This window comes from Meles meles, chromosome 5, assembly GCF_922984935.1.
Source record: "Meles meles chromosome 5, mMelMel3.1 paternal haplotype, whole genome shotgun sequence".
NCBI classification, from domain to species: domain Eukaryota; kingdom Metazoa; phylum Chordata; class Mammalia; order Carnivora; family Mustelidae; genus Meles; species Meles meles.
The window spans coordinates 109,216,250-109,236,309 of record NC_060070.1 but is presented as its reverse complement, the minus strand read 5'-3'; the positions used below and the strand labels follow the sequence as shown (position 1 = coordinate 109,236,309).

The following is a 20,060-nucleotide window of genomic DNA, read 5'->3' as shown; positions in this document are numbered from 1 at the left end:
CTCCAATCCCACCAGATTCCTGCCACACACTCCCATGCTGCTTCTCCTAGAGGAGGAAGGAGGGGTTCTCTACAAATCTGCCAATTGTGGGATCCCTGCTTGAAGAGCAGTGGCCTGAGTGTGCCTTGGATCGCAGCTTAAGGTACCCTTAAACCTTTAAGGTCCCCTTAGCTGAGAGCTCACTCCTCAGCTCTGTCTCCATAGTCAGGTTCCCTGCTCTGATACCTGACAGCTCTGCCACACTCAGACCCCCCCCCCCCCGCCAGTCTTTCTGTGAGTCTGGGTCCTGAGAGCACACTGTCTCCATGAGGGCTCCACCCCTCTTAGCCTCTGGAGTGATGTTCTTCAGTGGAGCAGACTTCTAAAAGTTCTGATTTTGTGCTCTGTTCCTCCACCGCTTGCCAGGAGCCAGCCCCTCCCTCCATAGTCTGTCTTCCCATTTTTTTCAGATTATTCCTACAGACATCCTATCTTCCCAAAAGTGGTTGATTTTCTCTTCCTAGAATTGCTGCTTTTCTTCTCTTCTATCTCCTGTTGAGTTTGTAGGTATTCATAATGGTTTGATAACTCTCTAGCTGAACTCCTGGGATCTAATGTCATTTCAGTTAGCTACTCCTCCGCCATCTTGCCGAATATGTTTTATATATGAAATCTTAATGCTATAAGTGCATTTTAAAATTAAAATTCTCAAAAAAGATTAAATTAAAACTCCCATTAAAATTTATATATTGAATCTCGTAGTATGAGTTAATCAATATAGTGGTATATTTTAAAATAACAGCTGTCTAGAAACAAACAAAAAAAAAGCTTCTCTACTAATTAACTTCTTTCTCATCTGAAATAAGATAAAAACAAGATAAAAGAATAGTGTTAAGAATAATGTAAAGCAGGGCCTCATTTTAGAGCTACAAGTTCCTGTGATTACCTTGCATTTTTCCCTCCCCTTTCATTATGGCAATATCACTTTATGTAAAATAAAGTTACTCTTCTTTACCTCTACTTTTTTTCAATGTACTGAATTTTCTTCAGAAGTCACCTGCTTAAACTCATTTTAGTTTTGGAAAAGTATCTTGAATACCTATCTGGAAAATTTTAGGTCACTATAAAAGTAAAGGAAATTTGAGCAAAATTGTTTAATACCTTAACCTATTTAAGTTTAATTACAATAAAACTTTTGCAATAAGGCCTTGAATTTAATTGAGAAATTTCCATTTTATCAAAATATATTAAAAATTTCATGGTCTTAATTGTTGCTTCAAGACGATATATTTAAAATATACGCATATTTGTGTTTTACAAGTTGTTAAAATAGGGTTTCTTCAAAAGAAGAAATGTTTTAGAGACTTCTAACACACATTCAATATTAATATAAGATTAACTGGGTCACTTAAGGCATTAATAAAAATCAAGGTTCACTTTTACTTTTTCCCCATAGCCTAGGTAGACATGGTATGCATAAGGTAGGGATGGGGCCCTCAGCAGCTAATAATGGAAGGGAAAATACACCAAAGCTAAAGGGATTGTATGTTTTAGCTGGAGGCCAGTAGGAGGAGCAATCAGGTGAGGTTCCTTTCAGACATGCCTTATGTGCTTTGATTTTTTAAGACTTTGAAGGACCAGGGTAGGTACAGAGAGAACAAGTTGAGAATGTGCTGTACTTGCCTACCCTTCTGTTTGAGAAGAGGAGGTGTGGGGAGCAAGGGCAGGAAAGAGATAAAAGGAGGTAGACGGAAGGAAGGGGGAGAGTACATATTTTAGGTCTCCTGGGAAAGACTAGACACAGAGAGTTGAGGTTTTTGATAATTATAGAAAACAAAATATGTGTGGCAGAAGGCAAGGGATATGGATATTTCCTGGTTTTCAAAGAGAGAAAGAGAGGAAAGACACACATACACAGAATTCTATAAATTTGATGAATAAATTTCTATTTATTAAAGATGGAAAAAAATCAATGATCATTATTGTAAATTTATCATTGAGAGGAAAGATGTCCCAAAGTAATTTCTAATATTTAACCTTCCGGAGCAAAGAATAGATTTTATAATTTCTGGAAGTATGATAGAACTGTCCCAAGGAAATGTAACAGATGTATAAACTGAGATCAGAGTCATTATGTGGTATATTTTGTAGTAATATAATCTATCAGTATGAAAAAAATATTTCTTGGACACACCTTTTAGTGCTACAACTGAAAACACTGTCCAACTCCCATCTACTCTGTGATCCTTCAGAATCATCATTGATTCACTGGCAACACACAGTAGCAATCAATGAGAGTATTGTTAACAAACATACCTTGATTTCAGTAAGGCATTTAAAAGATTCATTACATTATCTGGATTATACTGGAAGATGCTAGTGAGACAGAGAAAATTTTTGCTACTTGAACACAAATTCAAGAATCAGTAGTTGGATCACCCTAAAAAGTTATTTTGGTCAAGGTCCTAGTCACATAGAATGCTCTTGAGACATACAGTTCTCTTTTACACCAGCACAACATTGGACATAGAATTTTAATGCCTTCTGTCCAACTGATACAAAAATCCTACTCTTTACTGACTAACCAGTAAAATCTTTCCTGTCACCTTCTCTAGCATTTAGCTCTATTTTTATAGGACTTCACACCTTTCTCAATTGGCATATACTTACTGTAATGTTTACATGTGGATGTCCCTAACTTTTATGAGAATTTAAAAATTAAGCTGAGGCCTTTTTACACTTGGATCTGGGTACATTAGTAACATCTGGCATTCAATCAGTTAATATGTGGTATATGAGTAAAAGAGGAACATAGGCATGTTGGATTTCCAGTGGTTATGTTTTTATAATTACAATTATGTTGAAACTAAAGGTAATTAGAAAGAGTTCCCTCAAAAAATCAGAATAAAAATCTGTTTCAAAAGCATTACAAGAAAACTGGTAAGGCAGTTTTATTTAGAAGGAGAAAGAAAAAAAAACTATTTAGAACCTGTTTTTCTAGGTGCATTTTCTCTCAATTTATTTTAACTATGGAAATTACTTTTATGTTTTAATTAATATTTTTCATGAATACAGAAAAAACATTATTGTTTTCTCTTCTTAGCATTATTGACTGTCTTGTCATTATTTGGCTGTTGTTTTACTGATGTTATTTTACATATGTATAATTAACACTAGTCACAATTCCATCTCAGGAGAATTAGTCTTCTGTCTTCTGGCAAATAGATACAGAATGACTAGATATTGAGATAAAAACATGTTCATCCCAATATCCAGGAATAGACTAAAAATAAATTCAGAGTGATTATGCCACATATAGTTATATAGATTGTTGCTACAGCATAGACTATAAAGGAAAGAATCAAGGGCCCTTTGAGACAGGATCTGAATCAATAAAAAGAAATCCATACAGGAGCAAGAAACATGTCCAAGTTAAAGTCCGGAGGACATATCTGAACTTGGTAACTCAGATTCATCAGAGGCTGATGCTGAAGATAAACAGGGGAGAGTTGGATAGTGAAAGGAATTTCATTTGAAATTTCTGGAATGCATTCTCAAAGGCAAGGCTCTTAGGAGTCACTGCTTCTATTAAGTAGATGATACTTTGAACCTGACATCTAATCATTGAATTACATCCAATTTCTCCAACATCTGTCAATATAATTAAGCAATAATGAGATTGTTTTTGCTAAAATGATTTTTTTAATTTAACCAGAAACAGTTCCATATCAGAAACATCATTCAATCCATGGACAGGGTAATCTTCAATTTTTAATATAGGATATAGTTCAAGATTTATATTTATATATAATAAAATACACAGTACAGAATTAAGCTTGATAGTACTTATCAAAGTATTATCAAAGTAATTATTTACCCAAATACATTCATTTAAAAAAAATTCTCACATAGAGAGTTCTCTATGTGAGAAAAATATCTAGAAGGACATTAAAGAAGTCATTGAGAGGACATGACCTTGTGATGACATGCAAACTGGATCCTCGCAGTTAGGAGGCACCTCACTCTCTACCTTGTCCATGGAATGTATGCTCTGTCCACTATTCCCATTTAGGAACCGCTTCAGTGACAAAGTCTTGAAAGAGTAATGTGTTATTGACACCCTCTGGACTGTATATATGACAATCTCATTAATGACTTTATATAAACTTTTAAGATTTGGGGAGTGGGTGTGAAAATCTATTTGTCTTGAGGGTGCCCAAGACAAGCCTGGAATGTAAGTCCCTTTGCTTATTAAAACTGTCGCCCACCAATTTGGAGTGGCTTACCTCTTTCTTTTGGGTCTCCTTGCCTTGCATTGGGATCAGTTTCAAATTTCACTTGGGAAACTTTCCAGGTTGTGAACCAACAAGATGAATTAAATTTTCTCCAAGGAAAAAAAATGAAAAGAAAATATTGCCGTTTATTTAAATTAAGTTAAATGGCTAAAACTTAATATATACATATGAATTATGTATATAGTGAAATGCTTTTTGTTAACATGTGATTTCTCATTTTCTGACTTTAATCTAGATCTGTGTGTAATTGTGAGCCAAAGTACCATGGACCTTTGTGTGAATTGGATATGAGCGAATGCAAAATCTCACTTTGTCTGGATGGAGAAGATTGTGTCAGCAGAACTAGTGGATACAGCTGCCTCTGTGCTCCTGGTTATACACGTAAACCTCTACCTGCTCTGCCTTTATCAACATATTGCTATCTGTGAATAAATGGAAGTCTTATTACTCTCCAGAACCCAAAATAGCCTGGCATATGCAAGTAGGACAGGAAGTGCAAGAGACTGTTTCGTAAAAGAAATTAATAAAAACAAAAGTTGTGCTTTTTAATCTATCATGCTAACAGCTAAGAAGTATATGCATTATACTACAAGGTGTTTTATACTTTTATGCATTTTGAATTGAAGTGATCTGAATTATGTTTATATTGTAATACAGAGAAGTATCAGTGTATGAATAATCTAAGAGAAATAATACTGTCATCAATTATGCAAATATTAATATAATAAGATTAACTCTTTTAAATATACATATATGCCAGAAATAAGAGCCATTGTGAATTTAAAGTTCTAGCAGAAAAGTATAATTTGGAGTTAGCTTTCTTAATATCTGTTATTCCACAACACAAATGCTACCTAAACATAAAGGCAAAAATCATCAAGCAGTAATGGAAATGAAAATGCATTATCTCTCTAAACTTCTGCTGAGAAACTGCGTTTATGAAATGCAAAAAGCTTTATTATTTTTGTATACCAGTATTAATTATGTGAGTCCAGCAAAAGTGTTTTGAAATCTCAAGTTTCAATTTATTAATGTCTGAATTTTACACCACTGGGATCTCTCAGTTTCCTTTCCTGAGGGAAACTAGTTAAGTGTGTCTAATATTACATTCTATGTTTGCAGGATTAAAAATAAAAAAAAAAAAAACTAGAAAAATAGAAATAAGATTGGAAAGCAAAACTGATAAAGAAAAAATTAGAAGCATTTCCATGAGTAAGTGATCAGAAGGCAAGGAAAAGTTGAGTGACCTGAACAAAAAATATGCAGGTGTCTTTCTTGAGGAATCCTGATGGCGTCAGAGAAGGTTACCTTGGTAACAATGGTTACATGCACAGAAGTCTTGGCTTAAATTTAAAAAATCAATAAATAAACCCTTATCTACAGATTTTTTAAAAAAACTTATTTATTTATTTCATAGACAGAGATCACAAGTAGGCAGAGAGGCAGGCAGAGAGAGAGAGAGAGGCTGAAGCAGCCTCCCTGCTGAACAGAAAGCCTGATGCAGGGCTCGATCCCTGGATGCTGGGATCATGACCTGAGCTGAAGGCAGAGGCTTTAACCCACTGAGCCACCCAGGTTCCCCTACAGATTTTATTACATAGGTAAGAGGCAATAAATTTTGGCAATACAATAGTATTCTTTCTAAATGTCATGTTGTCCATCATATTCCAAATTCTTGGAATATGTTTGTTTGGTACCATAGATACAACCTCACGATACCATTCACCATGCTGTTGTTTTCTGCTCCTTGCTTGCTAACACTGTTAAAATAAGAAATGACACTGAGCTTAATATGAATGAGAAACACATTTTATAAAATTATTTGATGTAACACATTGTTCTGTTATTTTAAATTCATTGTAAAGTTTGAAGGATTAACATGTTCTTTTTATATTTATTTTCACAACTTCTCTATTTTTATTGAAAGTTAATATACTAGTGTTGTTTCAAAATTTAAGGTCGATTTGCCAGTTAGACAGCCCTATGGAAAAGTTGAGGACACAGTTGGTTGTGTGACGTAGTATGGAACAGAAATGTAAATTTTGGGAGTCATCAGATATACACAAGGATAGAATCACAAGGAAGTGAATGTAGATAGAATAGAACAGAGAAAAAGACCAAGGACTGAGTCCATGGGCACTGCAATATTTAGGGGACCGTGAGGGGAAAAAGAACCAATAAGGAAATTGAAAAGAGCAGACAGTGATATAGGAAGAAAAAACAAGGACAGATGGAATGCAGAAAGACATGTAAATTCTTTCAAGTAGAGAGAATGACCAACTGTGTCAAATGTTATTATTAGGTCAAATAAAATAAAGACTAAGTTCTGACCATTGGAGAAGCAATGCAAATGTCATTAGTGACATTGTCAAGGAAGCAGTTTGGCTGGAGCGGAGGGTGCAGAAGTCTGTTTGAAGTGGATTTAAAAGACAATGTAAGAAAATTATATTGCTGAGAGTGAAAATGCACAGTTTATTAAAGGAGGATTTTTATTTGTTTAAGAAGGAAACAAGAAATGGGCAGTAACTTGAGGAAGGAGAGAGGCTTCTCATATTAAAAAGAATGAGCTTTCTTCTTAATTTCAAGATTTATTGGAAAGTTACAAATACCTACCTCACTTGCCATTGTAAAAGTGGGTTTTCACACCTGGTTATATGGTCTAGTATGATCCTTCAGGTGAATTTACTAGGCACTAGTTGGGATAGCCAAGGTGTCTGGGTAGACACAGTCAATTCTGAAATGATTTAGCTGTCATTTTAGGCCAGGTATATCAGAGACTGGCAACTCCCTTGAAGGGTTGGAGGATTGAATTCTCATACTTCTACTAGAAAGCTATGACCATAAAAATAATTCATTCATATTTACTCTCTCCCTCATATAGATATATCTGGGAGACATTAAAGCATGATACAAAGAAAATGATATTAAATGCCATGAAAAAAGTTGTGTATGAAAATAATTTTAGGGGGCTGGAATAAGGTTAAGAGTTGTGGAGGGAAATTTAAACAGAGCAGTCAAGGAAGGCCATGGGAAAACTGATTTGGTTTAAGATTGATGTGCCAGGGGCGCCTGGGTGGCTCAGTGGATTAAGCCACTGCCTTCAGCTCAGGTCATGATCTCAGAGTCCTGGGATCGAGCCCCGAATCGGGCTCTCTGCTCCGCGGGGAGCCTGCTTCCTCCTCTCTCTCTGCCTGCCTCTCTGCCTACTTGTGATCTCTCTCTCTGTCAAATAAATAAATAAAAATAAAAAAAAAAAAAAAGATATTTTGGGGCGCCTGGGTGGCTCAGTGGATTAAGCCGCTGCCTTCGGCTCAGGTCATGATCTCAAGGTCCTGGGATCGAGTCCTGCATCGGGCTCTCTGCTCAGCGGTGAGCCTGCTTCCCTTTCTCTCTCTCTGCCTGCCTCTCTGTCTACTTGTGATCTCTCTCTGTCAAATAAATAAATAAAATCTTTAAAAAAAAAAAAAAAAAAAAAAAAAAAAATTGATGTGCCATTTAGTACACACATACATATGTGTATAAATGAAATGGTAGATTGAGAGAGACAGATGAAGAATCAAAATTACACTTAATAACCTATAAAGATGAGAATATTTCCCTGATAAAAGATTTTTATATTTTTATATAACTGGACTATTAAAGGACGAGGTTAAACCACTGAAGAAGCTTTGATACTTCAGGAGGTTATTAGAATCTTTATAATGTGTATATAAAAATATATTAAAAAATCATCACATCACAAATCAAGCAGAGAAACATCTAAGAATTTTAGTTGTAGTTGGCAGTCTAGTCTGCTAGCTAGGAAAAAAACAGACATTGTGTACAAAGACTAATACAAGTTCAAGATTTTGAGGATTTGCATATTCCTCAAAATGCTTTCATTTCCACACCTATGTGTAATGTAGACCTTGTACTTAGCCATGATTACACTTAAAGTGGGTGAGGAGTGGGGGGGATAATATTTTAGGGCAAATATAGAAAATATAAGAAACTTGCTCCCAGAAGCAACTGCTTTCAATATTATTAAATATTTTTCTGTTTTTTACTTTCACATATATATACTTTTAAGATTTATTTATTTATTTATTTTAGAGAGAGAGCATGAGCAGGATGTAGCAGCAGGGAGAGAGGTAGAGAAAGAAATCTCAAGCACATTCTGTGCTGAGCATGGAACCCAACTTAGGGCTTGATCTCATGACCCACAATTGTGAACTGAGCCAAAAACAAATTAGATGCTTAACCAGCTAACCCACCCAGGGGGCACTTGCTTTCATATTTCTAAGTAGCATGCTTATACTGCTATTTCTTGATTTTTTTTCAATTTTTCACATTATCTGGATAATTTTTCCTATAGAAAATATTTAGCTATGTTACCAGTTTTTCCATTCACCAATTTATACATGTTTTTTTCCCACTACTTCCTCTCAAAATGATTATATTGAACAATTTTTAGTCAGAATGTCACTATTAATATTATTATAACCATATCAGTTTTCATTTTTTATTTCCATTTTATTTTTGCTCATTTTGATAGACTTGTTTTTTCCAATATCTTTATTATATTGTTAAAGAACACTTACTCTCATTTTTAATTACCAAAAGCTTGTTCTTATCTAATATTTTAGGGCATCCTGTAATTTTTATTGATAAGAAGTTTTCTTTTTTCTCTATAGCAATAGTTACAGGATTTTCAATTATTTTAGCATTTGCACTATCTTAGTTTCCAAATTTGGTTTTTCTCTCTGTGTATGTTTTCTCTTTTTTTCTTGCATCCCTTTAGAGGAGTGTGTGTGTGTGTGTGTGTGTGTGTGTGTGTTTTAATATGAAATACTCCCAGACTATCAGTTAATATCTAAAAGAGAGCCAGTAAAATGCTAATCAAAAACTCTGAGTGAATGAAAAGTCCTCAAATGTGAGTGAGCAGAAATGCCATCTATTTTATTGGAAAAATCTGATATGTCATTACTGATGGGCCTTTTCCCTTTCACTGGCTTTCCTGGAAAGAAATGGAGATGGAGATAAGTATCAGCAGCAGGGAAAGATGTTAGACAAGATTTTGATAAACCAGAACCTTAGGGCCAGTTAGTTCTGTTTGTTAAAAACAGCCAACACATTTTTAGGAGAGCAATATATAAAATTCAACTTTTTTTTTCTAATTGCTTCAAGATTTTATTTATTTATTTGAGAGAGAGAGAGAGAGAAAAAAAATAGCAAGAAAGAGTAGAACAGGAGGGAGGAGCAGAGAGAGAAGCATACTCTTTGCTGAGCAGGGAACCCAATGCAGGGCTCCATCCCAGGACCCAGGGATCACGACCTGAGATGAAGGCAGACACTTAACCAACTGAACCACCCCAGTGCCCCTCCAGTTGCTTTAAATTATTACCTCAAACCTCTAATGAAAGTATACTTTAAGTGACTGTGTGTTAGTGGAACTTTGGGGAAATAACAGAGGGATATGGTCTCTAGCACAGGGCAAAGTAGTAAAAAATAAAGGACAGAAATCATAGGAGGAAAGAAGCAAAGCAATGGATGAGAGGTTGACGTAACTCCCTTGAAGAAGCGAGTACACAGTCTTTCAAGAAGTATTATTCATTAATACCATTTGTGTGTAATTTAAATTCTTCCCTCCATACTATGTCATTACTACCAACATGTAAATACTAATATTTACCTCTTTCTCACCTAATTTTTAATTTTTCTCCTTTATACTTCTGTTAAACTAGTTCTATTTTCTCACTCTTTAAAACAGTATTATCAAAATCCATTGCCTATATTGAGTATCATTTCCTCACTTCTCTTTCTTTTTCAAACCCATTTCTAAATTGTGCTTTTAATCCTAAGACTAAAATTAAACTCTTCTTGTTGGAGGTCACCAATTAGCCCCACACTGCCAAATTCTAATGCAAAGTATTTTTCGTCATGCTAGGTATATTACCAGTGGCATTTTACTCATGCCTTCTACTTAAACACTTTCTAATCTTGGACTCCATATTTCCAGTTACTAGTATCTTGTTTCCTTTGGCGGATCCTTTAAATGTTCAGAACTTCATTTTTGCTCTCCTTTCTCTAGATATGTCCATAGATAAGTGATTTCATCCATGTTTTTGTTTAAGTACCATACATATATGGAAAATTACCTAATTTGTTTCATGAGTTCTGGCTTCTCCCTGAACTCCCATATACTCAAACATTTCCATTTAGATGTCCATATGACATCTGATTCCCCAGTTCTAAGGATTTATGTTAACCCTGCTTTACCACCAATGTTTTCTACTTCAGTGAATGGCATCATTGTTTACCAGTTTCTTGGACCAAAATCATGGAGTTATTTTTGACTATTTATTTATACTTCACCTTAAAGTCCATCAACAGGTCCCACTGGCTTTATACACCTCTCCCATATATATATATAAAATATATATGTGTATATATATATTATATATGTGTGTATATATATGTATATATATTTTTAAGATATTATTTGTTCATGACAGTGAGAGAGGGAACACAGGCAGGGGGAGTGGGAGAGAGAGGGAGATCAGTCATCCACTGAGCAGGGAGCCCGATGCGGGGTTCGATCCCAGGACCCTGGGATAATGACCTGAGCTGAAGGCAGCTACTTAAGGACTGAGCCACCAAGATGCTTCATTCAAAATATATTTTAATTCGACCATTTCTTACAATCTGCATTATAACCACTTCCATCCAAGCTACCATCATCTCTTCCCTTGACTATAATATCTTAACTCCTTTTGTATTTCATACCTGTTGCATTAAAATATATTAAAATATAACCCTCACCAGCACCAAGAGTGATCATTTAAAAATATAAAAAAGATCACTCTTAACCTCAAAATACTCCAGTGCTTCCCATGGTGCTTTGGATGTAACATATACTCCTTACTTTGCCCTACTAGATCCTGTGCCTGGCTACCTCTCTAATTTCATTTCCTACTACATTCTTCCTAACTCCCCCAGTTGACCGTCTGTTCTTTCTGGGTATGAAACATGTCCCTTGGATATGAGCATAGTTTTCTCCTTTATTTCATCAGGTCTCAAACATGAGTTCCTCTTAGAGACCTATCTACATTACATAAAAATAATACTGTTTTCCTCTACCTCCTTCCTTTATTCCTGCATAGCAATTATTACTGTCTAATCATTATACCACTTAATTATTAATTTATCTCTTCCTGCTAGAGTTCAACTCTTCAATGGCAGGATTTTTTCTGTCTTTTGTTCACTATGGTATCTCAGTGCCTAGGATGTTAAAAGCATTCATATATATGTATGTATATATGTATTCATATATATGCATTCATATATATGCATTCATATATATGTATATGCATATATAATGCATATATAAGCATTCGTATATATGTATGTATATACATACATATATATATGTATATACATATATATACTTATATATATATTTGATATATATATTTGATATATATATTTGATATATTTGATATATTTCATATATATGAAAGAACATTATACACTATAGAGTTTTAAGTGTTTTCTCTTTTCATTTACTTTCCATAATACCATTAAAATAAACTTTTTTTAATAGGAGATAAAATTCTCACTTTTATAATATTCATTTATTAATACTGTGGCAAACCATTCAGAGAAGTTTTTACTGCTTGCATGCTGAAAAAGAAAACTCTGCATATCCAGCTTATTCTGAGTTAAAAGCATATATATGTGAATCCATTAAGCATAACACCAATTCTAAATTCAAGGGCAATATAATTTGATTTAATATTATAAAGTAAAATAGTTATATGCAATAAATCCAAAAGTGACCTAAAATGTAAAATTTAGACCTTTTCTATGACTCATTAACTCACAATAAATCTTTCTAAAAGGAAACCAATGGCAAATTAAACCAAGTGACCTTATCATTGGCAATTCTTTATATAATATATAACAATCTTGAGGCAGTTAATATTTTATATTCTTCAAAATAAGATGCTAAAAATAATGTTTGCAATGATATACTGCCTAATAAAAGTGTATTAATTATCAGATATTTATAGGTCATTATCCACTTATATTTAGTTTTGTAGGACAACACTATATGTCATAAATGTGTCTATTTGATATTTTACAGAGCAGTTGGGCCTAGAGAAATTCTATACATATCTTATTAAAATATATTTTACATACTGTCATTAAAAAATGCTTATCATGCAAGCAAATGATTAATCCTGATGAAGTTCAAGGCCACTGAGTACCCAAAATAATAATTCTAGAACAACTCACAGTGTTAAGTACCTGTGGTTTTGTTTCTTAATGTTTTCCTTCTTCCCAGTTTCTAACAGTATGAGTACCCAAAGATAAGATTAGATCAGATTATGAGATTTATTTATGAAGGCTCAGTAACTTCCAAAATTCAGGGTTTCCTGGTAAAGCCATTTTGAAGAATATACTGTCAGCTGTGTCCCAATGTGAGAATATTATGATACTAAAAACCTCCCATCACAAACAGAGATTTTAGTACAAACTGAGGGAATAGTTAGGTATGAAAAGCAGATTCCAAGTAAGATTTACACATCTGTCTTCTTACAGGATTGATGTCAACTGAATGGTAAAGACCAAATGCACGTAGAGTGTACCAGGTCTCCAGGAGTTATTTCTAGAAAATAGGTCTTGATATACTTCCTGAGGTAAACTTAGCAATCACTTTTGGTTCCCTGGTCATGCCCTCTTGACCAGCTTCTGATTTCAGCTGCATGTGAAGTGAGTAGTTGTTTATTTGTTTGTTTTGTTTTAAGAGCGAGGGGGAGAGGGAGAGAGTGCATAGGAGTGTATGAGCAAAGGGAAGTGGGGGAGGCACAGAGAGAGAGGGAGAGAGAGATTCATCAAGCAGACACCACCCTCAGCCAGTTGCCTGAGACCAGGCTGTACGTCAGGATCCCAAGATCATTACCTAAGCTGAAGTCAAGAGTGGGACGCACAACCCACTGAGCCATTGAGGCACCTCTGAGGTGAGTAGTTCCAAGTGCTCTCAGCTCATGTCATCATGACAGTTCCCCAAGTCAAGGCTCGCTGAACGTCTGCTCCATCTCTAGAGTCATTTCCTACATGGTAGAGCCAGCTTAGCCTCCAGGCATGCACAGCTCAAAATACTGGAAGTTAGTGCCTTCAAGGTATGCTTCAAACAATGGGAGATACAAGACAGTTTTTAAATAACCTAACCACCTTCATTTCATGTAGTTAATCCTAGTTATATACTATTCACTTCTTTTTTTTTAAGATTTTATTTATTTATTTGAGAGAAAGAGTAACAGAGAGAGCACAAGCAGGGAAAGGAGCAGAGGGAGAGGGAGAAGCAGACTCTCCACAGAGAAGGGAGCCCCACACAGAGCTCTACCCCAGGATCATGAGATCATGACCTGAGCCAAAGGCAGAGACTTAACTGATTAAAACACCAAAGTGCCCCATATTATTCACTTCTTAAAGTCACTGTGCAGTCACGTCCCCATTGCCTACAAAAGTATCTTTAATAAAACTTCTTCTGACTTTTAATCTTTCTCTGGTCTCACTCTCCCTCCTCTGTTATTCTTACTTCCTGAGGTCATCTACCAAATAAATGAGTCATGGTCTCAGGTTCTGATTTTAGCAGAATCCAAACTAAAATGGTGGGTTTATGACATAGGATCAGGAATCCAGTGAAGCTGCCCCAAATCCAGGCATGGAGCGTATTTCCTACTTTTAGAAGTATGGAAATGCTTGCGATCAGTATGTGAGACATTGCCATTTGAAGAACAGATTTTCCTTAATTGGCTAGAAAGGGCAGGAAAGAGAAACTGAAGCACTTAAACCAGTTCTGTCCCTTTTGGCAAGTGGATCTGAACCTACTTTAACTATTGAAACTAGAAAACAAGATAACCCTACAACTATCTAAATGAAATGTACTGCCTAAAAGAGAGACAATATCTTTACTTTTGAGACTGAAGTAGTCTCTTAGCATTTAAATGACTGTCAGTGGCATCTCCAGAAAGTCAATGTTTTCCATCTGTAATACAGTTTCTTCCCATGCTGTCTTTATTTAACCGAAATGTTCTGTGATTATGTATAATGTAGCCAGATTTAAAGAAACATTAAAGGCCTTTTAAAATCAAGATATGGAAGCACTACCGGGCCCGTTAATATTGGTTTTTAATCTGATAAATAAATAAATAGAAATATAATCCGTTAGAAAACAAAGATCTTTGGAGACATTTGTGATTTGAAATCTTGACCCCAATATCTCTAATCATAGAGAAGAAAAATGTGTGGCCTGTGTTTTGAAAGGATCCTTCCCTCTGGTTCTTTAATGAGTAATTAATCTTACTGCTCTATTTTAGTTTCTTCTCTTCTCTCTCTGAGACATTCTTTCACCTGGTTTTCTTGTCTGGAGTATCTTTTTCTCTAAGTCTTTTTTGTAGTAGTTACCAGCATTATCTGACTAAAACATGGACCTCCTCGTGTGGAGCATCTTTATGAAAGCACACTTTATCAAGTGTGACTGTGCATGCTCCTGTGAGCAGTGTGAATGCACTCCCTCAGGTCTCTTCACCGAGCTCATACATTGTGTCAGCATGTCTAACTTCTGGGAAAGCAAAAGGAGCAGATTAGACTCCTTGATGCGGTGCTGCTTATATTCTCTTTGGACCCTGACAGAACCCAAGCTTTCCTACACTTACTCTCACAGTCATTTCAATGGAGACAACAGCAGGTGAGGATTAAAGAAAGGTAAGATATAATTTCTTCATCTTGAAGCACGGGGGAGCCAAATACTTTTCCCTGGAGGCAGAGGACCCATAAGAGATGGACTAATGCCTCACCCCTACCACTTCCTCCTTAAGTTATAGTCAGACTTTGTCCTGAACTCTTGGTCCTGGAGAAGACATCCTCAGTCAACCCGTTCTCCTTCTATCTTCAAGACAAGGGTTTTGACTTCTTAAACTGCTTTCCACCATTCAGTTATGTACCTTGTAAATGTGATCCACAGACTGAATCTATTTCTATTTGATTGGGTAGTAGGATTTTTTTAAATTAATTAATTAATTTTTTCATCAAAACAGTATTCATTGTTTCTGCACAACACCCAGTGCTCCATGCAATACGTGCCCTCCATATTACTCACCACCTGGTTCCCCCAACCTCCCACCCCCACCCATTCAAAACCCTCAGGTTGTTTTTCAGAGTCCATAGTCTCTTATGGTTTTCCTCCCCTTCCAATTTCCCTCAACTTCCTTCTCCTCTCCATCTCCCAACGTCCTCCATGTCATTTGTTATGCTCCACAAATAAGTGAAACCATATGATACTTGACTCTCTCTGCTTGACTTATTTCACTCAGCATAATCACTTCCAGTCCCATCCATGTTGCTACAAAAGTTGGGTATTCATCCTTTCTTTCTTTTTTTTTTTAATAAACATATAATGTATTTTTATCCCCAGGGGTACAGGTCTGTGAATCGCCAGGTTTACACACTTCACAGCACTCACCATAGCACATACTCTCCCCAATGTCCATAATCCCACTCCCTCTCTCCCAATCGCCCTCCCCCCAGCAACTCTCAGTTTGTTTTGTGAGATTAAGAGTCACTTATGGTTTGTCTCCCTCACAATCCCATCATGTTTCATTTATTCTTCACCTACCCCCCTAACCCCCCATGTTGCATCTCTACATCCTCATATCAGGGAGATGATATGATAGTTGTCTTTCTCTGATTGACTTATTTCACTAAGCATGATACCCTCTAGTTCCATCCACGTCATCGCAAATGGCAAGATTTCATTTCCTTTGATGGCTACATAGTATTCCATTGTGTATATATACCACCTCTTCTTTATCCATTCATCTGTTGATGGACATCTAGGTTCTTTCCATAGTTTGGCTATTGTAGACATTGCTACTATAAACATTCGGGTGCACGTGCCCCTTCGGATCACTACGTTTGTATCTTTAGGGTAAATACCCAGTAGTGTGATTGCTGGGTCATAGGGTAGCTCTATTTTCAACATTTTGAGGAACCTCCATGCTGTTTTCCAGAGTGGTTGCACCAGTTTGCATTCCCACCAACAGTGTAGGAGGGTTCCCCTTTCTCCGCATCCTCGCCAGCATCTGTCATTTCCTGACTTGTAAATTTGAGCCATTCTGACTGGTGTGAGGTGATATCTCATTGTGGTTTTGATTTGTATTTCCCTGATGCCGAGTGACGTGGAGCACTTTTTCATGGGTCTGTTGGCCATCTGGATGTCTTCTTTGCAGAAATGTCTGTTCATGTCCTCTGCCCATGTCTTGATTGGATTGTTTGTTCTTTGGGTGTTGAGTTTACTAAGTTCTTTATAGATTTTAGATACTAGCCCTTTATCTGATATGTCGTTTGCAAATATCTTCTCCCATTCTGTCAGTTGTCTTTTGGTTTTGTTAACTGTTTCCTTTGCTGTGCAAAAGTTTTGATCTTGATGAAATCCCAATAGTTCATTTTTGCCCTTGCTTCCCTTGACTTTGGCGATGTTCCTAGGAAGACGTTGCTGTGGCTGAGGTCAAAGAGGTTGCTGCCTGTGTTCTCCTCAAGAATTTTGATGGATTCCTTTCTCACATTGAGGTCCTTCATCCATTTTGAGTCTATTTTCGTGTGTGGTGTAAGGAAGTGGTCCAATTTCATTTTTCTGCATGTGGCTGTCCAATTCTCCCAACACCATTTATTGAAGAGGCTGTCTTTTTTCCATTGGACATTCTTTCCTTCTTTGTTGAAGATTAGTTGACCATAGAGTTGAGGGTCTATTTCTGGACTCTCTACTCTGTTCCTTGATCTATGTGTCTGTTTTTGTGCCAGTACCATGCTGTCTTGATGATGACAGCTTTGTAATAGAGCTTGAAGTCTGGAATTGTGATGCCACCAACTTTGGCTTTCTTTTTCAATATTCCTTTGGCTGTTTGAGGTCTTTTCTGGTTCCATATCAATTTTAGGATTATTTGTTCCTTTTCCTGGAAAAAAATGGATGGTATTTTGATAGGGATTGCATTAAATGTGTAGATTGCTTTAGGTAGCATAGACATTTTCACAATATTTATTCTTCCAATCCAGGAGCATGGAACATTTTTCTATTTCTTTGTTTCTTCCTCAATTTCTTTCATGAGTATTTTATAGTTTTCTGCATATAGATTCTTAGCCTCTTTGGTTAGGTTTATTCCTGGGTATCTTATAGTTTTGGGTGCAATTGTAAATGGGATTTACTCCTTAAATTCTATTTCTTCTGTCTTGTTGTTGGTGTACAGAAATGCAACTGATTTCTGTGCATTGATTTTATATCCTGACACTTTACTGAATTCCTGGACAGTTCTAGCAGTTTTGGAGTGGAGTCTTTTGGGTTTTCCACATATAGTATCATATCATCTGCGAAGAGTGATAGTTTGACTTCTTCTTTGCTGATTTGGATGCCTTTAATTTCCTTTTTTTGTCTGATTGCTGAGGCTAGGATTTCTAGTACTATGTTGAATAGCAGTGGTGATAATGGACATAACTGCCATGTTCCTGACCTTAGTGGAAAAGCTTTCAGTTTTTCTCCATTGAGAATGATATTTGCGGTGGGTTTTTCATAGATGGCTTTGATAATATTGAGGTATGTGCCCTCTATCCCTACACTTTGAAGAGTTTTGATCAGGAAGGGATGCTGTACTTTGTCAAATGCTTTTTCAGCATCTATGGAGAGTATCATATGGTTCTTGTTCTTTCTTTTATTAATGTGTTCTATCACATTGATTGATTTGCGGATGTTGAACCAACCTTGCAGCCGAAATAAATCCCACTTGGTCGTGGTGAATAATCCTTTTAATGTACTGTTGAATCCTATTGGCTAGTATTTTGGTGAGAATTTTTGCATCTGTGTTCATCAAGGATATTGGTTTGTAGTTCTCTTTTTTGGTGGGATCCTTGTCTGGTTTTGGGATCAAGGTGATGCTGGCCTCATAAAATGAGTTTGGAAGTTTTCCTTCCATTTCTATTTTTTGAAACAGTTTCAGGTGAATAGGAATTAGTTCTTCGTTAAATGTTTGGTAGAATTCCCCTGGGAAGCCGTCTGGCCCTGGGCTTTTGTTTGTTTGGAGATTTTTGATGACTGTTTCAATCTCCTTACTGGTTATGGGCCTGTTCAGGTTTTCTATTTCTTCCTGGTTCAGTTGTGGTAGTTTATATGTCTCTAGGAATGCATCCATTTCTTCCAGATTGTCAAATTTGTTGGCATAGAATTGCTCATAGTATGTTGCTTGAGAAAGGCTTGTACTGCTATATATTTTCCTCTCAGGACTGCCTTTGCTGTGTCCCACAGATTTTGAACCATTGTGTTTTCATTATCATTTGTTTCCCTGATTTTTTTCAATTCTTCTTTAAATTCCTGGTTGACCCATTCATTCTTTAGAAGGATGCTGTTTAGTCTGCATGTATTTGGGTTCTTTCCAGCTTTCCTCTTGTGATTGAGTTCTAGCTTCAGAGCATTGTGGTCTGAAAATATGCAGTGAATGATCCTAATCTTTTGATACCGGTTGAGACCTGATTTGTGACCCAGGATGTGATCTATTCTGGAGACTGTTCCATGTGCACTAGAGAAGAATGTGTATTCTGTTGCTTTGGGATGAAATGTTCTGAATATATCTGTGATGTCCATCTGGTCCAGTGTGTCATTTAAGACCTTTATTTCCTTGTTGATCTTTTGCTTGGATGATCTGTCCATTTCAGTGAGGGAGTGTTCAAGTCCCCTACTATTATTGTATTATTATTGATGTGTTTCTTTGATTTTGTTATTAATTGGTTGATATAGTTGGCTGCTCCCACATTACGGACATAGATATTTAAAATTGTTAGATCTTCTTGTTGGACAAACCCTTTGAGTATGATATAGTGTCTTTCCTCATCTCTTATTATAGTCTTTGGCTTAAAATCTAATTGACCTGATACAAGGATTGCCACCCCAGCTTTCTTCTGATGATCATTAGCATCGTAAATTGTTTTCCACGCCCTCACTTTAAATCTGGAGGTGTCTTCGCGTCTAAAATGAGTTTCTTGTAAGCAATATATGGATGGGTTTTGTTTTTTTATGCATTTTGATACCTTGTGTCTTTTGATTGGGGCATTTAGCCCATTAACTTTCAGGGTAACTATTGAGAGATATGAATTTAGTGCCATTGTATTGTTTGTAAGGTGACTGTTACTGTTTATTGTCTTTGTTCCGTTCTGATCTACTACTTTTAAGCTCTCTCTTTGCTTAGAGGACCCCTTTCAATATTTCCTGTAGAGCTGGTTTGGTGTTTTCAAATTCTTTCAGTTTTTGTTTGTCCTGGAAGCTTTTTATCTCTCCTTCTATTTTCCATGATAGCCTAGCTGGATAGAGTGTTCTTGGCTGCATGTTTTTCTCGTTTAATGCTCTGCATATATCATGCCAGCTCTTTCTGGCCTACCAGGTCTCTGTGGATAAGTCTGCTGCCAATCTAATATTTTTACCATTTTACGTTAAGACTTCTTTTCCCCGGCTGCTTTCAGGATTTTCCCTTTGTCACTAAGACTTGTAAATTTTACTATTAGGTGACGAGGTGTGGACCTATTCTTGTTGATTTTGAGGGGGGTTCTCTGTACCTCCTGGATTTTGATGCTTGTTCCCTTTGCCATATTAGGGAAATTCTCTTCAATAATTCTCTCCAATAGACCTTCTGCTCCCCTCTCTCTTTCTTCTTTTTCTGGGATCCCAATTATTCTAATGTTGTTTCATCTAATGGTGTCACT

At 36.2% G+C, this 20,060-nt stretch overlaps 1 protein-coding gene across 1 annotated transcript in view; it reads left to right on the top strand.

Annotated features, from left to right (window-relative positions):
- The window catches only part of EYS (eyes shut homolog), a 1,714,887-nt gene that overhangs the window by 565,328 nt on the left and 1,129,499 nt on the right, over positions 1-20,060 (top strand). Inside the window, 1 exon segment of the mRNA XM_046006082.1 lies at positions 4,510-4,655. Within this exon segment, the coding sequence (XP_045862038.1) occupies positions 4,510-4,655 (146 nt within the window).